The sequence below is a fragment of the Oncorhynchus nerka genome, linkage group LG27 (assembly GCF_034236695.1).
Source record: "Oncorhynchus nerka isolate Pitt River linkage group LG27, Oner_Uvic_2.0, whole genome shotgun sequence".
Taxonomy (NCBI): domain Eukaryota; kingdom Metazoa; phylum Chordata; class Actinopteri; order Salmoniformes; family Salmonidae; genus Oncorhynchus; species Oncorhynchus nerka.
This window is the reverse complement of record NC_088422.1, coordinates 39,619,499-39,635,137: the sequence shown is the minus strand read 5'-3', so window position 1 is coordinate 39,635,137 and position 15,639 is coordinate 39,619,499. Positions and strand designations below refer to the sequence as shown.

Here is a 15,639-nt window from a genome sequence, read left to right as displayed (position 1 = left end):
AACATTAGATAAATTGCTACTGTAGTAGCTACGTAATAAATACGTATTTGATAGACTAGGTCAGGCTTATACAAGAAATTAAACATTCAGGAGCAGTTTGTGAAATATGATTTAAAATAGGAATATTTACACTGTTGGATTCCAAACAGTAACTGATTTGGTATTAGCATGTTTTTTGATATATGACATCAGGTCTCATTAACCATGCAGACAAGAAAGCTATAAGAGAATTGACAACTTTCTGCAATACATTCGTGTTGCGGCTTCAGGTAAAATACATGAAGCTGTATATCCTTTAAATGTTTATTTTATTTATCCGTTTTACCAGGTAAATTAACTGAGAACACGTTCTCATTTACAGCAACGACCTGGGGAATAGTTAGAGGGGAGAGGAGGGGGATGAATGAGTTAATTGTAAACTGGGGATTATTAGGTGATTGATGGTTTGAGGGCCAGATTGGGAATTTAGCCAGGACACCAGGGTTTAACACCCCTACGATAAGTGCCATGGGATCTTTAATGACATCAAAGAACCAGGACACCCGTTTAACGTCCCATCCGAAAGACGGCACCCTACACAGTACAGTGTCCCCAATCACTGCCCAGGGGCATTGAGATATTTTTTTAGACCAGAGGAAAGAGTGCCTCCTACTGGCTCTCCAACACCACTTCCAGCAGCATCTGGTATCCCATCCAGGGACTGACCATCACCAAACCTGCTTAGCTTCAGAAGCAAGCCAGCAGTGGTATGCAGGGAGGTATGCTGCTGCCTTGCATTTGTGTGGAATACCAAACAAACATACACATGCAACATGTTCTTTCCAGGCATGGTTTATTGAAAACACACCACATTTATACTCTACAAATCTGTATTTTTTTCCTTTATTTAAACAAGCATAACACTTGCCTCTGGGTATTAGTAAAATTAACATAATACATTGTCACTGTGGCATCGCTCTGATAGCTACGAAAGCAATAACAACTTACTCTATGAAATCAAACCATTTTTTTTTTGTCTCCATCTTTTGAAAGTTTATAATTCAATGTAATACAAGGCAAATATCCACCAACAGTCTAGACTACACTGAGGACAGAGTGGGTGAATGTGTGAGTGTGTGAAATTGGGGGGAAGGGAGAGATGGATAGGGAGCCTGACAAAGAAGAGAACAGGAAAGAGGTAAACAGAGGAAGGGATGAGGGTGGAGGACAGTGGGAGGATAAAGCATGATATAAAACACATTTTCTTTATCTACCATGGAAAAGGTTAAGGCACATGATAGTTACAAACACATTTGCTACTGATACAGTTACTTTATTTTTGAAGAGTTTGAATCAGTGATATCTACACAGGTAGGTCTTGCCCCTTTGATTCCATTTCTGCCCCATTTTCTTGCATTTCTTTCACAGCATCTTATTTAGTAAATGTACAATTAGATGAACATCCACAAACAAACTCCTGGACTACTTTCATATGTATATAAATACACCGCCAGGTCCTTTGGTTGTGTACTGCAAAATGCAGTCAGGAATAGACAGTCAGAGATGAATAATCCAATGAAAAGCACATAGTTCTGAGGACGCATGTCGACATGGTGAACGTTTACATTATTACGTTACTTTTCTCTGAAATCAAAAGTTAATACATGTACTTTTTCAATCTTTATTTTGTCACATAAGTCTTTGTAAACACCGTGTAAAATATGCAAGGCTTTATAAATCACATCACAAAGAAACTGACGCAGGCACATGCCATTCGCCCGTAGCCGACGCATGAGTTGAGCGGTTCTGTAGTGGAGGTCCCCCTCACTAGTCCCAGAATTGGGAGAGAGAAGGTTCATAGTGCAGTGTCCACTTGGAGATGGAGAAAGACGAATCACAACACCACTACTAAATCTTTACCCACGTGCAGTTTAGCTTGTCTTTTGTCCCTTTAAAAGACAACGGCGTAATCTTCTACTACATTTCAACTGCCTCTAGAGAACAAAAAATATAATAAATCAGACTTTGTATACTTTGTACAATGTGATGCAAATTCTGCCTTGAACCACACGAAACTGCTCTCCTCTCTGTTCTCTCCAGATGTGAATTACTTGAATATCCAATTCCACCACAAAAACTGGCACTTAAAGAATATATAAACATCTGTACATTTGCTCATGCTAGTTTCAAATAGTTCTTTAACGATGCATTGGCAAAATCAAAGCACGTTTTTAGGTTATCAGCGACTATATAATTGCAGTGTGAAATGAAATGGAATTCTAGCACTGCTGTCTATCCCTGCTGCTGCATCCACCCATCCTTCTCTTGAGTGACGCCTGCTGAGCTATCCACTTCCCCTCTCTTTCTCCCCCTCCCTAATCTCCGACAAAAGATTTGGAGACCAGGTCATCAGTCCATCACACCTTTACAAAGAAAGCTGAAGATTAAAGGTCTTCTTTTTTCAATCTTAACCGTACAAAATATAAATATGTAATTAACATGACTCTACAGATTTGATACACACCTAAATGATGTAGTTATTTCTGTTTACAAACATGGTGATCCTTTATCCAATGAATGTGCTTCCGAAACGACCTGTTATGAGTACACAATTAAGTTTGTCTTGTTTTTTTGTTGTTTTTTTGCTTTTCTTTGACCCTAATATACATTTATAAAACCAACAAAAATATAAAACGCTTTTAGGTTCTACCCTTTGACAACAGGAGCATGTACACTGAATAAAAACATAAACACAACATGTAAAGTGCTGGTCCATGTCTCATGAGTTGAAATAAAAGATCCCAGAAACATTCCATTGGCACAAAAATATGATTTCTCTCAAATGTTTTGCAAAAATGTGTTTACTTCCCTGTAAGTGAGAGGTTTATCCTTTGTCAAGATAATCCATCCACCTTACAGATGTAGCATATCGAGAAGTTGATTAAACAGCATGATCCTTACACAAGTGCACCTTGTGCTGGGGACAATAAAAGGCCACTCTAAAATGTGCAATTTTGTCACACAATGCCACAGATGTCTTTAGTTTTTAGGGAGCATACACAATTGGCATGCTGACTGCAGGAATGGCCACCAGAGCTGTTTCCAGATTATGTCAATTTCTCTACCATAAGCCGCCAATGTAGTTTTAGAGAATTTGGCAGTACGTTCGATCTCACAACCACAGACCACGTGTAACCACCCCAGCTCAGGACCTCCACATCCAGCTTCTTCAGAAGGGGGGGGGGATTTCTGTCTGTAATAAAGCACTTTTGTGGGGTAAAACTCATTCTGATTGACTGGGCCTGGCTCGACAGTGGGTGGACCTGGCTCCAAAGGGGTGAGCCTATGCCCTCCCAGGCTGCACCCCTGCCCAGTCATGTGAAATCCATAGATTAGGGCCCAATGAATTTATTTAAATGGACCGATTTCCATATCTGAACTAACAGCAAAATCTTTGAAATTGTTTATATTTTTGTTCAGTGTACTTGACATAATCCTCTCCCTTCCTTCATAAACGCAATCCATTTATAAACAAAATGTCTTATATCCTATTCAACTTTATTACATATCAATGGCAAACAGCAACCAACCGAGTAAATCATATACCTTCAGCAAACAACCACGACTGTATCGATTCAGAAAATATATTTTCATTTTGTTTTACTCAACAGCTATAAGTAACCCAACCAAATGTACATGTCATTTCACTTCCCTAACTCCAATCAACACTTGCAGGTGTGTGAAATTCTTGTGGGTTTATGAACTGAATCAGCACCCAGTCAGTCCCCTATGAGTTGCACAGCAATGATCGGAGTGCACTTAAAGAAACACAGTGAACCATTGTATGACAAATGTGTTTGAGAGCCTTCGCGTGTGAAAAGCGCATGTGTGGCGTCTGTTACAGCTCCTTTAAGCGACGCTCAAGCATCAAGTCCCCAACTTAAAACCACACCAACATTCATCTGCCATCTACCACAATAGTCCACACTTCTTCAAACTAAAATGAAAAAGACAGACCAGCAAAAGAAAAACAATATTACAAACAAATACAATTTACAGTGCCTCGAGGAAAGACAAATAAAAATAAAAATGGAAACAAAAAGCTAAATTGTTACATGGAAATAAACAATTGGAAGCAAACTTCATTTTGACATGAAAATTAAATAGTTCAATTTTCTCTTTCCCCTTTCCCTCCACCTTTGCAAGCAGTAGAATCAACAAACATAACGTTCTCTCCTGCCTCACACCACCACCAACCATCCTTAGAGTAAGCGTAAAGACAGAGCTTTAGAACACTTGTATCCCGAGGAGGATAACTGCCTCCATTCTTCCATCCTGACACCAGAGCTGCTCCAGTCAGTCCTCATGTTCGTGTACACTATGTTTGTCCATCCAGTGGGAATGTAGATATGAGTTGTAGTAGAAGTAGTCATTTTTTGATTTTCTGTTCTATACATTTCATTTGCTGATTCAAAAAGCATGAAACATTGGCTGATGGATGATCATTTTTTGTTGTTTTGTTTCTCTCTCTTTCATTTACAAAGTCTATCTGCTGACGAGTCAACATCAAAATAAGTTCCATGTGTTATGGCAGTGATGACGTGGGAAATCCTCATCTAGTTGAGATGTTGCGCTGTTGTTATTTAAGCCTAGAACACAGGGGGAAAAAGACAGAGCGAGAGGGGGACACTGGTGATTATGTCAGATCTGAACTCCTATGTAGAGCAGGGGACGCGTCCCAAAAAGGAACCCTATTTAGCGCACTACTTTTGATCAAAGCCAAAAATGGGCCCTGGTCAATAATAGGGCACTTATAAAAGGAATAGGGTGCCATGGGACGCAGGCCAGGTTTTATAAGCAGTTGAATAATCAAGCTTTTACAGTAAGTCAGAGGGCAGAGTGACCAAGTGGTATTACAGTAACTCAAAATCACAATACTAAAATACATAAATCAATATTCCTACATGCTTGAGATGTCAAATGGAGACAAAAGACTGAGTGATGTCAAATCCAATGTAAAAATGGAGACAAAAGACTGCGAGAGAGATGTTCGGATGACATGTTTGAATGGCAGCTGCAAAAAGACAGCTTGGTTAACACACAAATGAAGTGTTGACAAGCTGAATGCACCGACCTGTCTGTTTAAACCGCCTGCACACAGCTCTGACACCCATGCATACCCCACAATACACGCCACCAGAGGTCTCTTCACCATCCACACAACACTCTACACACATGTACATTGTAATATTGTTGTATGGTGGTATTATACATTTTGTATTGTAGATATGTAGTGGTTAATAATGTTATATTATGTACTGTTTTATATTTTGTTTTGTGTGTGATGTAAGTGCCTTAATGTGTTTGGACCCCAGGAAGAGAAGCTGCTGCCTTGGAAGCAGCAAACAGGGATCCCTAACAAATACAATAGTGAAGAAGGCCTTTCGTATGATTATCCTGTCTTACATGATAGACTTAATGTCCATGTCAACAATAAGCATATCATTGTGAGATTAGATATGTTTTTTTGTTCATTAGCATTGACAAGATCATGTGATGATCAAAATATTTTTTTAAAGCCGTATTAAATAATCAATTGTGTGCCGATAATCATTTTGCTTTTCCGACATGGAGTCAATCAAAGCTGTATAGCTGATCCCTTAAATTTCACCTAGGAGGATGAGAGTGATGGGAGAGCAACGAGAGAATATGGAGACTAACAGCAATGAAGACAGACGCAGCCCTTTAACTCTAAAGAGCTGTTTCTGATCAGCCACCTACCACAGCTTCTCACCCACAGCAGAAACACTCAGCGATTAGCGATGGGACAGGAGGACAGATATGAGTGAGTGATGAGAGGATCCTGTACAATGAGCTGTAACGAAGCGAACCCAGAGCAGCTAGCCTAGCACACACAGTCATACAGCCAAGCCAGAGAACATCGGCGTAGCTAGCCAAGGCTAGCCTGGCCAAGCACACACAGTCATACAGCCAAGCCAGAGAACATCGGCGTAGCTAGCCAAGGCTAGCCTGGCCAAGCACAGACAGTCTACACATAGACCGGCTCCTCTGGCTTGGCTATGTTCATCCAGGTATCCATTATTTAATCTGGAGGAGCTCTCTGTCCCAGAGAACAGTGTGCGTCATGACCGTAGATAGGGAGAGGGATACACCGTGTTCATCCTAAAAGCTATTCCTTAGAGCGGAGCGTGTGTGATCCACGTAAGGTCAAGAGATGTTCCCTTTCATCCTTTAGAACAAACCTCATTTCATGTGAATTAGTCAAGGGAAACGGTGCATATTTCAACAGATGGATGCGCATCAAACAGCTGCTTCAAAATTGTGAAAATGAGGTTTGGTGTCATAAGCCAACTACTCTGGGTCAACCATAAACAAACATACAAACCAGCACTGAAGTGTGTGAGGGCTAGAACAGAAAGGTGGTGGAGCAAACAAAAAGGAGACAAACAATCCAAAAAGTGGAAAACAAACTTTTGTAAGACCTACCATGCATGCATTTAGACCCAGGAGTCAACAGGCTGAGGTTTAACGTCACAAGCATCCACCAGATTGACTGCAGGCCTGTTACTCCTGACATAGTGTTTCCTATTTGTCTCATTCTGCAGCAACGGGAGAAGGGGTTAACAGCCAATCAAAAAGGTCAATAAATATATAGTCTTTACAGAGGAGTGGAATGCCAGGGTTAGTTCCTAAGCATAAAGGAAGCTTTTAGAGTCCGAAAAAAAGGCGATTAGAAACAAGAAACCAAATGACGCATGCAAACAGAGGGGGACAAAGCCGTTCAAACAGCAGTTGCATTTTGGGTATCAGCCTTCTGGAGGTTTAGAAAGCAAGTTTGAGCAGTTTTGATTATTTCTGTGCTTCAGTCAATTCAAAACAAGGGGGGTGGGGGCTGTAGGCATCAGAGAACATATCTGCCACCTCCAGTCCTGTCTGACAGCTAATTTGCTTCTGAAGGTTTTGCAGGACTTATAAAGCGTACTGTATGTTGACAAGCATTTGTGTCTCCAGGCTGCATAGCTGGCAGTTACACACTAAGCACTTATTTATGTAATCGTCAGACCAAAAAACAGCTGCGGTCGGATAACCGTGTTAGTTGAAGTTCAGAGTTGGGAAAGTTACTTTCGAAATTGAATCCGTTAGTCACTAGTTACCGGTCCAAAATTGTAATCAGTACTGTAATTTTTGGATGACCCTTAAGAGGCATTAGAAGAAGACAAAAAGGATACATCAAACGCTTTTGGTGTGTCATCATAGTGGTCGCGCTCAGGTGGAACAAACGTAAACTTTATCCAATGCTGAATTGAATGTCATTGAGAAAACAGAAAAGTGTCAGCAAATATCAGTTCTAAATTTAAAAGTAAACCAATAACTAATCATCTAGCTTTTTAGTATCTAATCTGATTACAATACATTAGCTGGTAACAGTGGCGGATTTAGGTAAGGGCGACATTGGGGCGGCAGGTGGCCTAGTGGTTAGAGCGTTGGACTTGTAACCGAAAGGTTGCAAGATCGAATCCCCGAGCTGACAAGGTAAATGTTCAGGGGCAGAACGACGTTGTTCCTAGGCCATCATTGAAAATAAGAATTTGTTATTAACTGACTTGCCTAGTTAAATATAAAAAATATATGAAAAAAAATAATAATAGGCGGCACGGGGCGCCCGCACAAAAATAATGGTGACATTTGCACGTCACGTCAATGATATGTGGGACAATGAACTTGGTCGAAGTGGGCGCCCTGATTCTAGTTTATGAGCTAGGCAGGCTACTGCCTGGGAAAGTCTCCCACTCAGAAGTACGAGATGGGTCGGGGGTAGGTTGACCTCAGGTCTCCCCACTGGAAGCCCGAGGTAGGGGGAGAATCTATCAAATAGTGTACCTCTAACGTAACATACAGTACTAATGCAATTAGTAAAATCAGTCACACTACGAAACGCTACCAACTAAACCACAATTCATTCATAATATTGTGAATATATATTTTCACAGACATATTGTTGCATTTTTTTCTGGTTTGTGCGAAATGGTTAAGAATAATATAAAACCAGTCTGCACACCACCAAGGTGAATTGGTTTAGTCTTGACTCTTGGTTGACAGTGTTATGGGATGGGTAATGTATTGATGCTCGAGTGCCAAATCAACACAAATTTGTTTCTAGTTGTCTTTGTTAGTTCTTTTTGATATTTATAAGTCTTATTTTTATATATTTATATAGTTTTATAGTTTTAAATGTTATGATTATTTATTTGTGTTGTTCCAATAAAAAGTACAGTTAGTGCAGAATGAGGGGGGGTTCACCCAGGGAGCCATACAAGCTAGAACCGCCACTGGCTGGTAATCTAACTGATTAAAATTTTTTTTTTTTTTGTAATCATATTACATGTAACTGATTACAGCTAAAAGGTGTTTTGTAATCATATTACATGCAATCAGTTCATTAAGTTTAGCTGTGTTAGCATGTTTGACCCATCGAACCACCTCTAGTTCTTCACAACCAGATATTCCTGTGAGTCTCTCTCTCGCTCTCTAGATTGAAGAGCAGGACTTAACCAGTCCCACATTAATTACTTTCACAATCAAAGCTTACGCTCAATTATCTGCTGTCGGCATCCAGTAAATTGGACTACTAGATGAGTGGCACCCGGCTCGACAGACGACAACATCAACTGCTGCTCAACTCCTTTCTTAGAAAGAGCCTGGCGTGTGCATATGGGCAAGGGCACTAAGAGAGACTGGTTCAGGCTATCTCAACAGAAACGGAGCATCGCGACTCGTGTGCTTTAACAGCCTGATCCACTAGTCAGTGTAGCTGTAGATGGGTCGTAATGGGTGGGTCTAAACCAGAAGTACCTTCAATGGCTCCCGTTCTGTCAGGTCCACTGACCCGTCGCCACTACTCTTGTACTTGCAGTCCTTATCTCTCTGGTCGATGGTGGAGTAGCCATCTAATATGAGAGAGCGAGAAAGAAGATCACAGAAGGATATCACTGTTAAATGCTTGGATGGAAACTACAGTAGCCTAGCTGCATGTAGCCTTCCGGGACTGGAGTGGCACACATCTGACGTAGAGGAAGAACTCATTAGTTAGAGAGGAAACAAGACAATTGTTTGCATTTTCATTGAAAAGAGGAGCACCGAGGAGAACATTTCAAATCAGAAAATTGCCCACACTTCCTGTTGCCATCTGTTCTACTGAATTAATGCCCATCCTTATACCAACATCTTGTTAAGAGAGGGTTCTTGCATACAGCATCATAAGTAAAACAGTACTGCACTGTCTACCGTTACAGCATCCTAACAATTAATAACATTGTTCATTCCAAATACTGCAAAAAAATGTACCCTACAAACTTTTTTAGAATTTCCATTTTGGCATTTGTGTTGTTGGAGGATCTTGAACTGTCAGTCGTCCCTAGAGATCAGAACATTCCATCTGGGACTACTAGCGTTCGTCGGCGGCAATTGAGGTCATGCAAACTCGGTCTTACCTGGACCAAGCTCGTCCATAGGTATCATATCACCACTTCCATTTTTCTTGGTGCCTGAAAAGCATTTATACGCCGTTTTTATCATGAGCACCACACATACAATTAGTTTGATTCACGAGCCAATGTTGTTTTCAGGCCAATGGTCCTCAGTCACTGTCTGCTGATACACTTAACCAGTAACGCAGGCAGGCTGAGAATGGGTGTGAATGACAACCGCACTTCATGTGTATATGCATGGTTGCAAAAAAAGGTCACAAGGCCAGAAACAAGAAGACAAAAGTGCTGTCATGCCCTCGACTCCTTCTGTCATGCCCTTGACTCGTTTATTAGGCTGCTTCAGTACCTCCCTTTATGTCAGGGTTGGGCAATCATTTTGGCTCGAGGGTCACATCGGGATTTCAGATTCAGGCCAGAAAAATGACAGCTCTTTGAAAACCTATAGGTCCATTATATAATTCCTTCATAGTTTTTGATCTACCTTTAGATGTTCAAAAATATATATTTTTCCTTTGGGCCGGCTTGACACCCAACTTCATATCCTACTCTACGTGCTTGGATTTGCATTGGGAACACACTATTGGATTAGAAAAATCTACCCATGATGCATCATTCTCCAGACCACACTATCCCAATTGTACTGACTATAGCACATGAAGATCACCAAACAATGCAGCAGAACAATGAGGGCGAAAGGTTTCAAGCACAGCGCCCCTAAAGTGCGTATTATGGCTATGAGTGAGAACACACAAAACAAAGTCCAGATCGAGCCATCCTCCTCAGCACTCATTCTAATAAAGACGTCTGATGCAGACACCAGCGGTTTCCTCCATAGATTCAGAGCAGTTATATCTATGGTTTCCTCACTCAGTTCACCACAGTAGGCCAGGCCCGGAGGATCCCCAGTCTCGCCTGCCGTCACAGACTGACCTTGGTTCTTCTCCATCAGGGGCAGGGTTGTGTCGTCGTAGCCTGGTTTGCCATTCTTGGCTGCTTTAGGGGCGCCGCTTGCTGTAGACTGAGAGGGAGAGAATAAGGACACATGAGTGTACTTATTGTGGGTGTGTGAATGTGTGTGTGTGTGTGTGTGCGCGCATGCACGTTCTGCCGTGTACCTGGAAGTGGCTCTTATTCCATCCTTCCTTGGTCAGGGCGTTCCTCAGGTCCTTGTAGCTCCACACCGTCTGCAGCACGTGGAGGCAGCCTTGTTCTCACGTGGTGATTGGCTGAGCGAGACAGGGGGAAAAGCAGGGTTGCGGTCATAAGTGCAGACCATAGCAACATATTTAGCAGTGGAAAATGTTTTTGCAACAAAAACGTGTTTATTGGACAAGCTCCGGTAGTCTAGTGAATACAACCCAGAACGTTGGACCCAACCAATGCCAGCAGCTAGTGGAGGCGGGAGCCGAATGCAATCAATCTCACATTCAAAGCCATCATCCATCTATTCCCACTGATGGCCCCAGGAGCTTTCTTTTAATTCACACCCCAATGGCCGCACACATTTCCTTTCATTCAATTAATTAAGTACTCCTTAGCCCTTAGTGTTAATTACATGGGGGGAGGGGGGGGGGGGTTCTCCATCACTTCAAAGTCAATCTCATGGGTTTAGGGAAAACACATTTATTTGGTATTGTTGGAGACTATTTGACTTGAGCCCGTTTTAGTCCATTTATAATTGTATAATTAGCCTAGCAGCAGTAATTCTCATGTTATTGGTTAGATGGACTAATCTAACGTGCATTGTATTTGGGCAGAGGGAAAGTACAAAGGGGGTGTGTCTCAGAGGCCAGAATGTTCCCACATGGGATGAAGAGGAGCCATGTGTCTGGAGTGCCAGCTGATAGACCATCATGACTGGTCTATAACACCGGCTTACATCTTCACTGTTTTATATCACTACATACTTTCTATCACTTTTATATTTTCTTAACGATTGAATGTTAGTGTTAGGTTTAAGCTTTTTGCACGTGAAAAGTGTAATTATTTAGTGGACCGCAGTAAGACAATTAGGAATGTGTACTCCCAATAACACAAGGCCTCTGCTGACTGATAAGAAGCCCTGTTAAAAGGCCTGGAGGGGCACAACGTTTCCCCTAACATGAGGAACAGACTCAGTTCCTGCCCAGCAACAGAGTGATTGTTTATCCTAGATATAGGAAGGCCTAGTTGGAAGGTATAAACATATGTGCTTGTGTGACCTGTATGGTGTGCTATGCAGCTGTGGTAAATAAATAGAGTTTGAGCTTCCTTTGGTGCCAAACTGGATTTGTACCAGAACTTTGAACCGGACGGTAATTCAATAAAGTACGGGTGTAAAATCCCCATTGGAAACTAATCTGAATTAAATCATCAATAGGTTGTAGAATGAGACATTATCAAAAGAGACATTATCGTCTCCCGCTGACATGATCAAGAAGATCCGATCAGTCAAAGGAAAACGAGGACAGTGATATGAAATGAAGTGAAAACTGGGAAATCATTCAAGCATCTCTTGAATTCCTATTCATAGTACTTAGTATTCCGGTGAAGTGCACTATAGTAGGTTTCCTGGAAACCAGACACTACACGATACGGGCTTATCTATTCAATCTAAGTAATGTTCTACAGATCGAAATGATATGACAAGGAATCCAGCTTATAGCACTTTATATTATTAAGAAGGCCATTAACGCCCGTCCTAGAGGACGTGAAAAGGCGCGGGGTCATTACATTGTATATGGACAGCAGCAGACAATCCTGGTTCTTGAGTGATTGCAGGATACACTGGATATCATGGATATTATAAATTGCATTTGATGTCAAAATAATTTAAAAGTATGGACACACAGGCCCGTGGCGCATGTAGTCATTAATGTACATTCTGTACTTGCAAACGGGTTTAGTATAGCTAATGTGAAAACCATTCAATTGTTAAGCTGCCTTATGCTCTGTTGTACTGCGCTGTACTATGTTGTAAATCAAATCTCAATCAAAGTTCATTGGTTGTGTACACCTGCAGATCTGTGTACGCAACCAATCAACTTTGATTTTATTAGCAGGTGCAGCGAAATGCTTATGTTACTAGCTCCAACAGTGCAGTAGAATGTCTAGCAAATACAACACAAACACACAAATAATACAAAAATAAAACCAAGAAGTCAAGAAATGTTTGGTATTGGTCTGTACTGTGCCATCATCCTACCTTGTCTTGTTGATGGCCACCAGTTTCTCGATGGCCTGGGCCTGGATGAGGGAGCGTGCGTTCTCAGAGCTGTCCGTCACGATCTCGTGGATGGTGTTGAGGATGGCCACCACTGTGTCTTCCTCCAGGTTCTTAGCTGGCCGCTGCTGACCACTGGGCAGGTTACTCACCAGGTCCCTCATGGCATAGCTCCCTACAGGGCAGAGGTCAAAAGGCAGGGTGCCAAGGGCATTGTACAAAATGTTCGATATCAGGCAATTCAAATTTGGACTAATCTACAATCATTCTTATCTACAGTAAGTCGTTTACACATTCCTATTCAGCAAAAGACATACACAGGTTCAACAATCATATTCTTATCCTCATTAACAGCTATCTAATCTCAACGTATTCCAAAGTGTTATATCCCACTCTTGTTCTGTTTGCCCTACAGAGAGGCCTTGTGTTGACCATGTGTGGTCAGGTTATGTGGTCAGTGGTCGTACCGATCAGGTCTTTGTTGCGGCGGTCGATGGAGAGGTTACGCAGGGCGATGGCCACGGCTCGGACCACCTTGTCAGCATCAGAACGCAGCAGCTCCACCAGGATGGGGAGACCCTTCTCCTTCCTCACAGTGGCTCGTATGTAGTTGGACCACTAGGGACAGAGAGGGAACATGCAGATTGTGTATAGGCTTGTCTCCCATATGAATCTTCTCTTTGTTTTTACTGCTCGAGGGATGTAATTACTGTTTGGATAAACGTATTTAGTATATATTTTTTTACTCTTTATGCGATACGCAATGCAGAGGACGCTATCATTTAATTACTACAGTGAATTATTGTAATGTTCGTTTATGTGTCAATTAATCCCATAAGGGATGGGTTGCCAATTGACGATTTGACACGAAAATAAAATGTCCTTCATTCATTCATGCTGGCTATGGATAACCAGTCTATGTAGAGAGAATAATATCAGCCAATACAGACACACACACTTACACATAGCAACACACGTGCGCCCTCTTGCATGCCCGCCCCCCCACAGACTCAATTATTGTACAGCAACACAGCCAACAGTGGATTTCTGGATTTGACCGCTTTTGGTTGTTGTCTCTGATTAAACACACATTTTCCTCTCTCTTTTCCTGTAACACAACACATTAAGTTTGACATGAAAGAGCTCCTTTGCTGAACACCGTCATCCCCCAGAGATGTAATTAAACGGGCGCAACACCAGACCACTGGGTGGCAGTAGTAAACCTAAAGAAACACAGACAGCACCGAGTCAAACAGCTCGGGAGCAGCAGGGAGAAAGGGATGAAGAGAGGATTTAAAACAAAAGAAAGGCTTTGAGATATCCTCATCGGGAGCAGGGACAAGTAATGTCCATCTCCTCCATGCCAGAGGTTTGACGTGTTAGCAGCTGCCCTAGAGCGTGGACAGGCGATCAGCCTCCTCAGCTCAAACTGAATGGAAAACCATGGAGGGAGGGATGGAATCTGTCTCTATATATACTACAACGACAACAAAATCACCAGTGCAGAACAGTGATAGAAAACAGAGCAAAAAGGAAAACGGCGACAGGTTATACAGGGCGTAGATGTACTGTAGCCGTCACGTTACACATGTTAAACACACGGTACAGGTCATGTGTAAGTGTTGTTTTTTTTTTTTTAAATGAACAAAGAGATCCAAATCGATCTAACATCTTGTCTGTTGTGTTGTGTTTTTCCAACTGGAGCCTAGTGATGCATTGCCGTGGCAACGGATATGTTTACAGCGTGACACATAATGTGTTAAAACCTCTTAGGGAAGTTCAGAATTCAAGCAGATTTTCGCAGCTTTTTGTTAAAAATCGTGCAACATTTCAGCGCCCTGCTATTCATGCCAGGAATATAGTATATGCATATGATTAGTGTTTGTGGATAAAAAACACTCAGACGTTTCCAAAACTGTTTAAATCACGCCTGTGGCATTTACGGAACGTGCGTTTCATCGAATAGTGCATGAAAATCTGTTCACTGAAAATGGAAAAATATATTCTTCCGCGACTACAGGCAATTGTTAAAAGCGAACAGAATTACATAGAGCCGAGTTTTCATTGGCTACAGCTTCCCCAGGTTGTCTAGAGTCACGTCATTTGTTGCGCAATTGATTCTTGGTCTAACCGAAACAAGGGAACTCCTTTCCTACTGTCCCCGCCCAGATGTTGGTTCGACTTTTTCAAGACAGCATTTTTTCCACAGACAAGCTAATCTTTTCACATCGCCTCCTGAGGATTTTTATCGCTTATTAACGTGTACTAATACCTAAAGTTGCATTACAAAAGTATTTGAAGTGTTTTGTGAAAGTTTATAAATCGACTTTTTGAATTTTAAAAAATTACGTTACGTTATGAAATGCTTTTTTTTTTTTCTTTACTCGCGACGGAGTCGTAGTTCGATATCTAGGCTATTTATGGACCGATTTAATCGAAAAAAGACCCTAAATGATGTTTATGGGACATCTAGGAGTGCCAAGAAAGAAGCTCGTCAAAGGTAATAAATGTTTTATATTTTATTTCAGCGTTTTCGTTTGCGACGGATAACGCAAAATCTGTCGTTTTTGGTGACGGTGGAGTATTTTGAGGGTGCATGGTATCAGATAATAGCTTCTCATGCGTTCCCCGAAAAGCATTTTACAAATCTGACTTGGTCGATAGATTCACAACGAGTGTAGCTTTAATTCAGTATATTGTATGTCAATTTTAATGAAAGTTTGAGGTTTATCAACCTCTATGGTGGCGCTCTTGAGCATTTCTGCTGATTGTGGTCCCCACTTCGGTACCACGTCCTCAACAAGTTAAAAACTGAATCACCATGGCGCTAGCATGCCAGAGTTCTCTAGGCCTAACATAGCCACTGTATTGACTATGAACATTCCATTCCTGAAGGGAAGAGCATGAATAGCCTCCGTACTTCACACTAGTTATGGTAAAATAATGCCC

The 15,639-nt window shown here is 41.6% G+C and overlaps 1 protein-coding gene across 1 annotated transcript in view; it reads right to left on the bottom strand.

Annotated features, from left to right (window-relative positions):
• Positions 1 to 815: 815 nt before the first annotated feature.
• arvcfb (ARVCF delta catenin family member b) overlaps positions 816 to 15,639 on the bottom strand; it is a 130,065-nt gene continuing 115,241 nt past the window's right edge. Inside the window, 9 exon segments of the mRNA XM_029638156.2 lie at positions 816 to 4,628; positions 6,487 to 6,599; positions 8,854 to 8,948; positions 9,492 to 9,545; positions 10,419 to 10,506; positions 10,604 to 10,686; positions 10,689 to 10,714; positions 12,673 to 12,865; positions 13,158 to 13,308. Coding sequence (XP_029494016.2) covers positions 6,498 to 6,599; positions 8,854 to 8,948; positions 9,492 to 9,545; positions 10,419 to 10,506; positions 10,604 to 10,686; positions 10,689 to 10,714; positions 12,673 to 12,865; positions 13,158 to 13,308 — 792 coding nt within the window. The 3' untranslated portion in view covers positions 816 to 4,628; positions 6,487 to 6,497.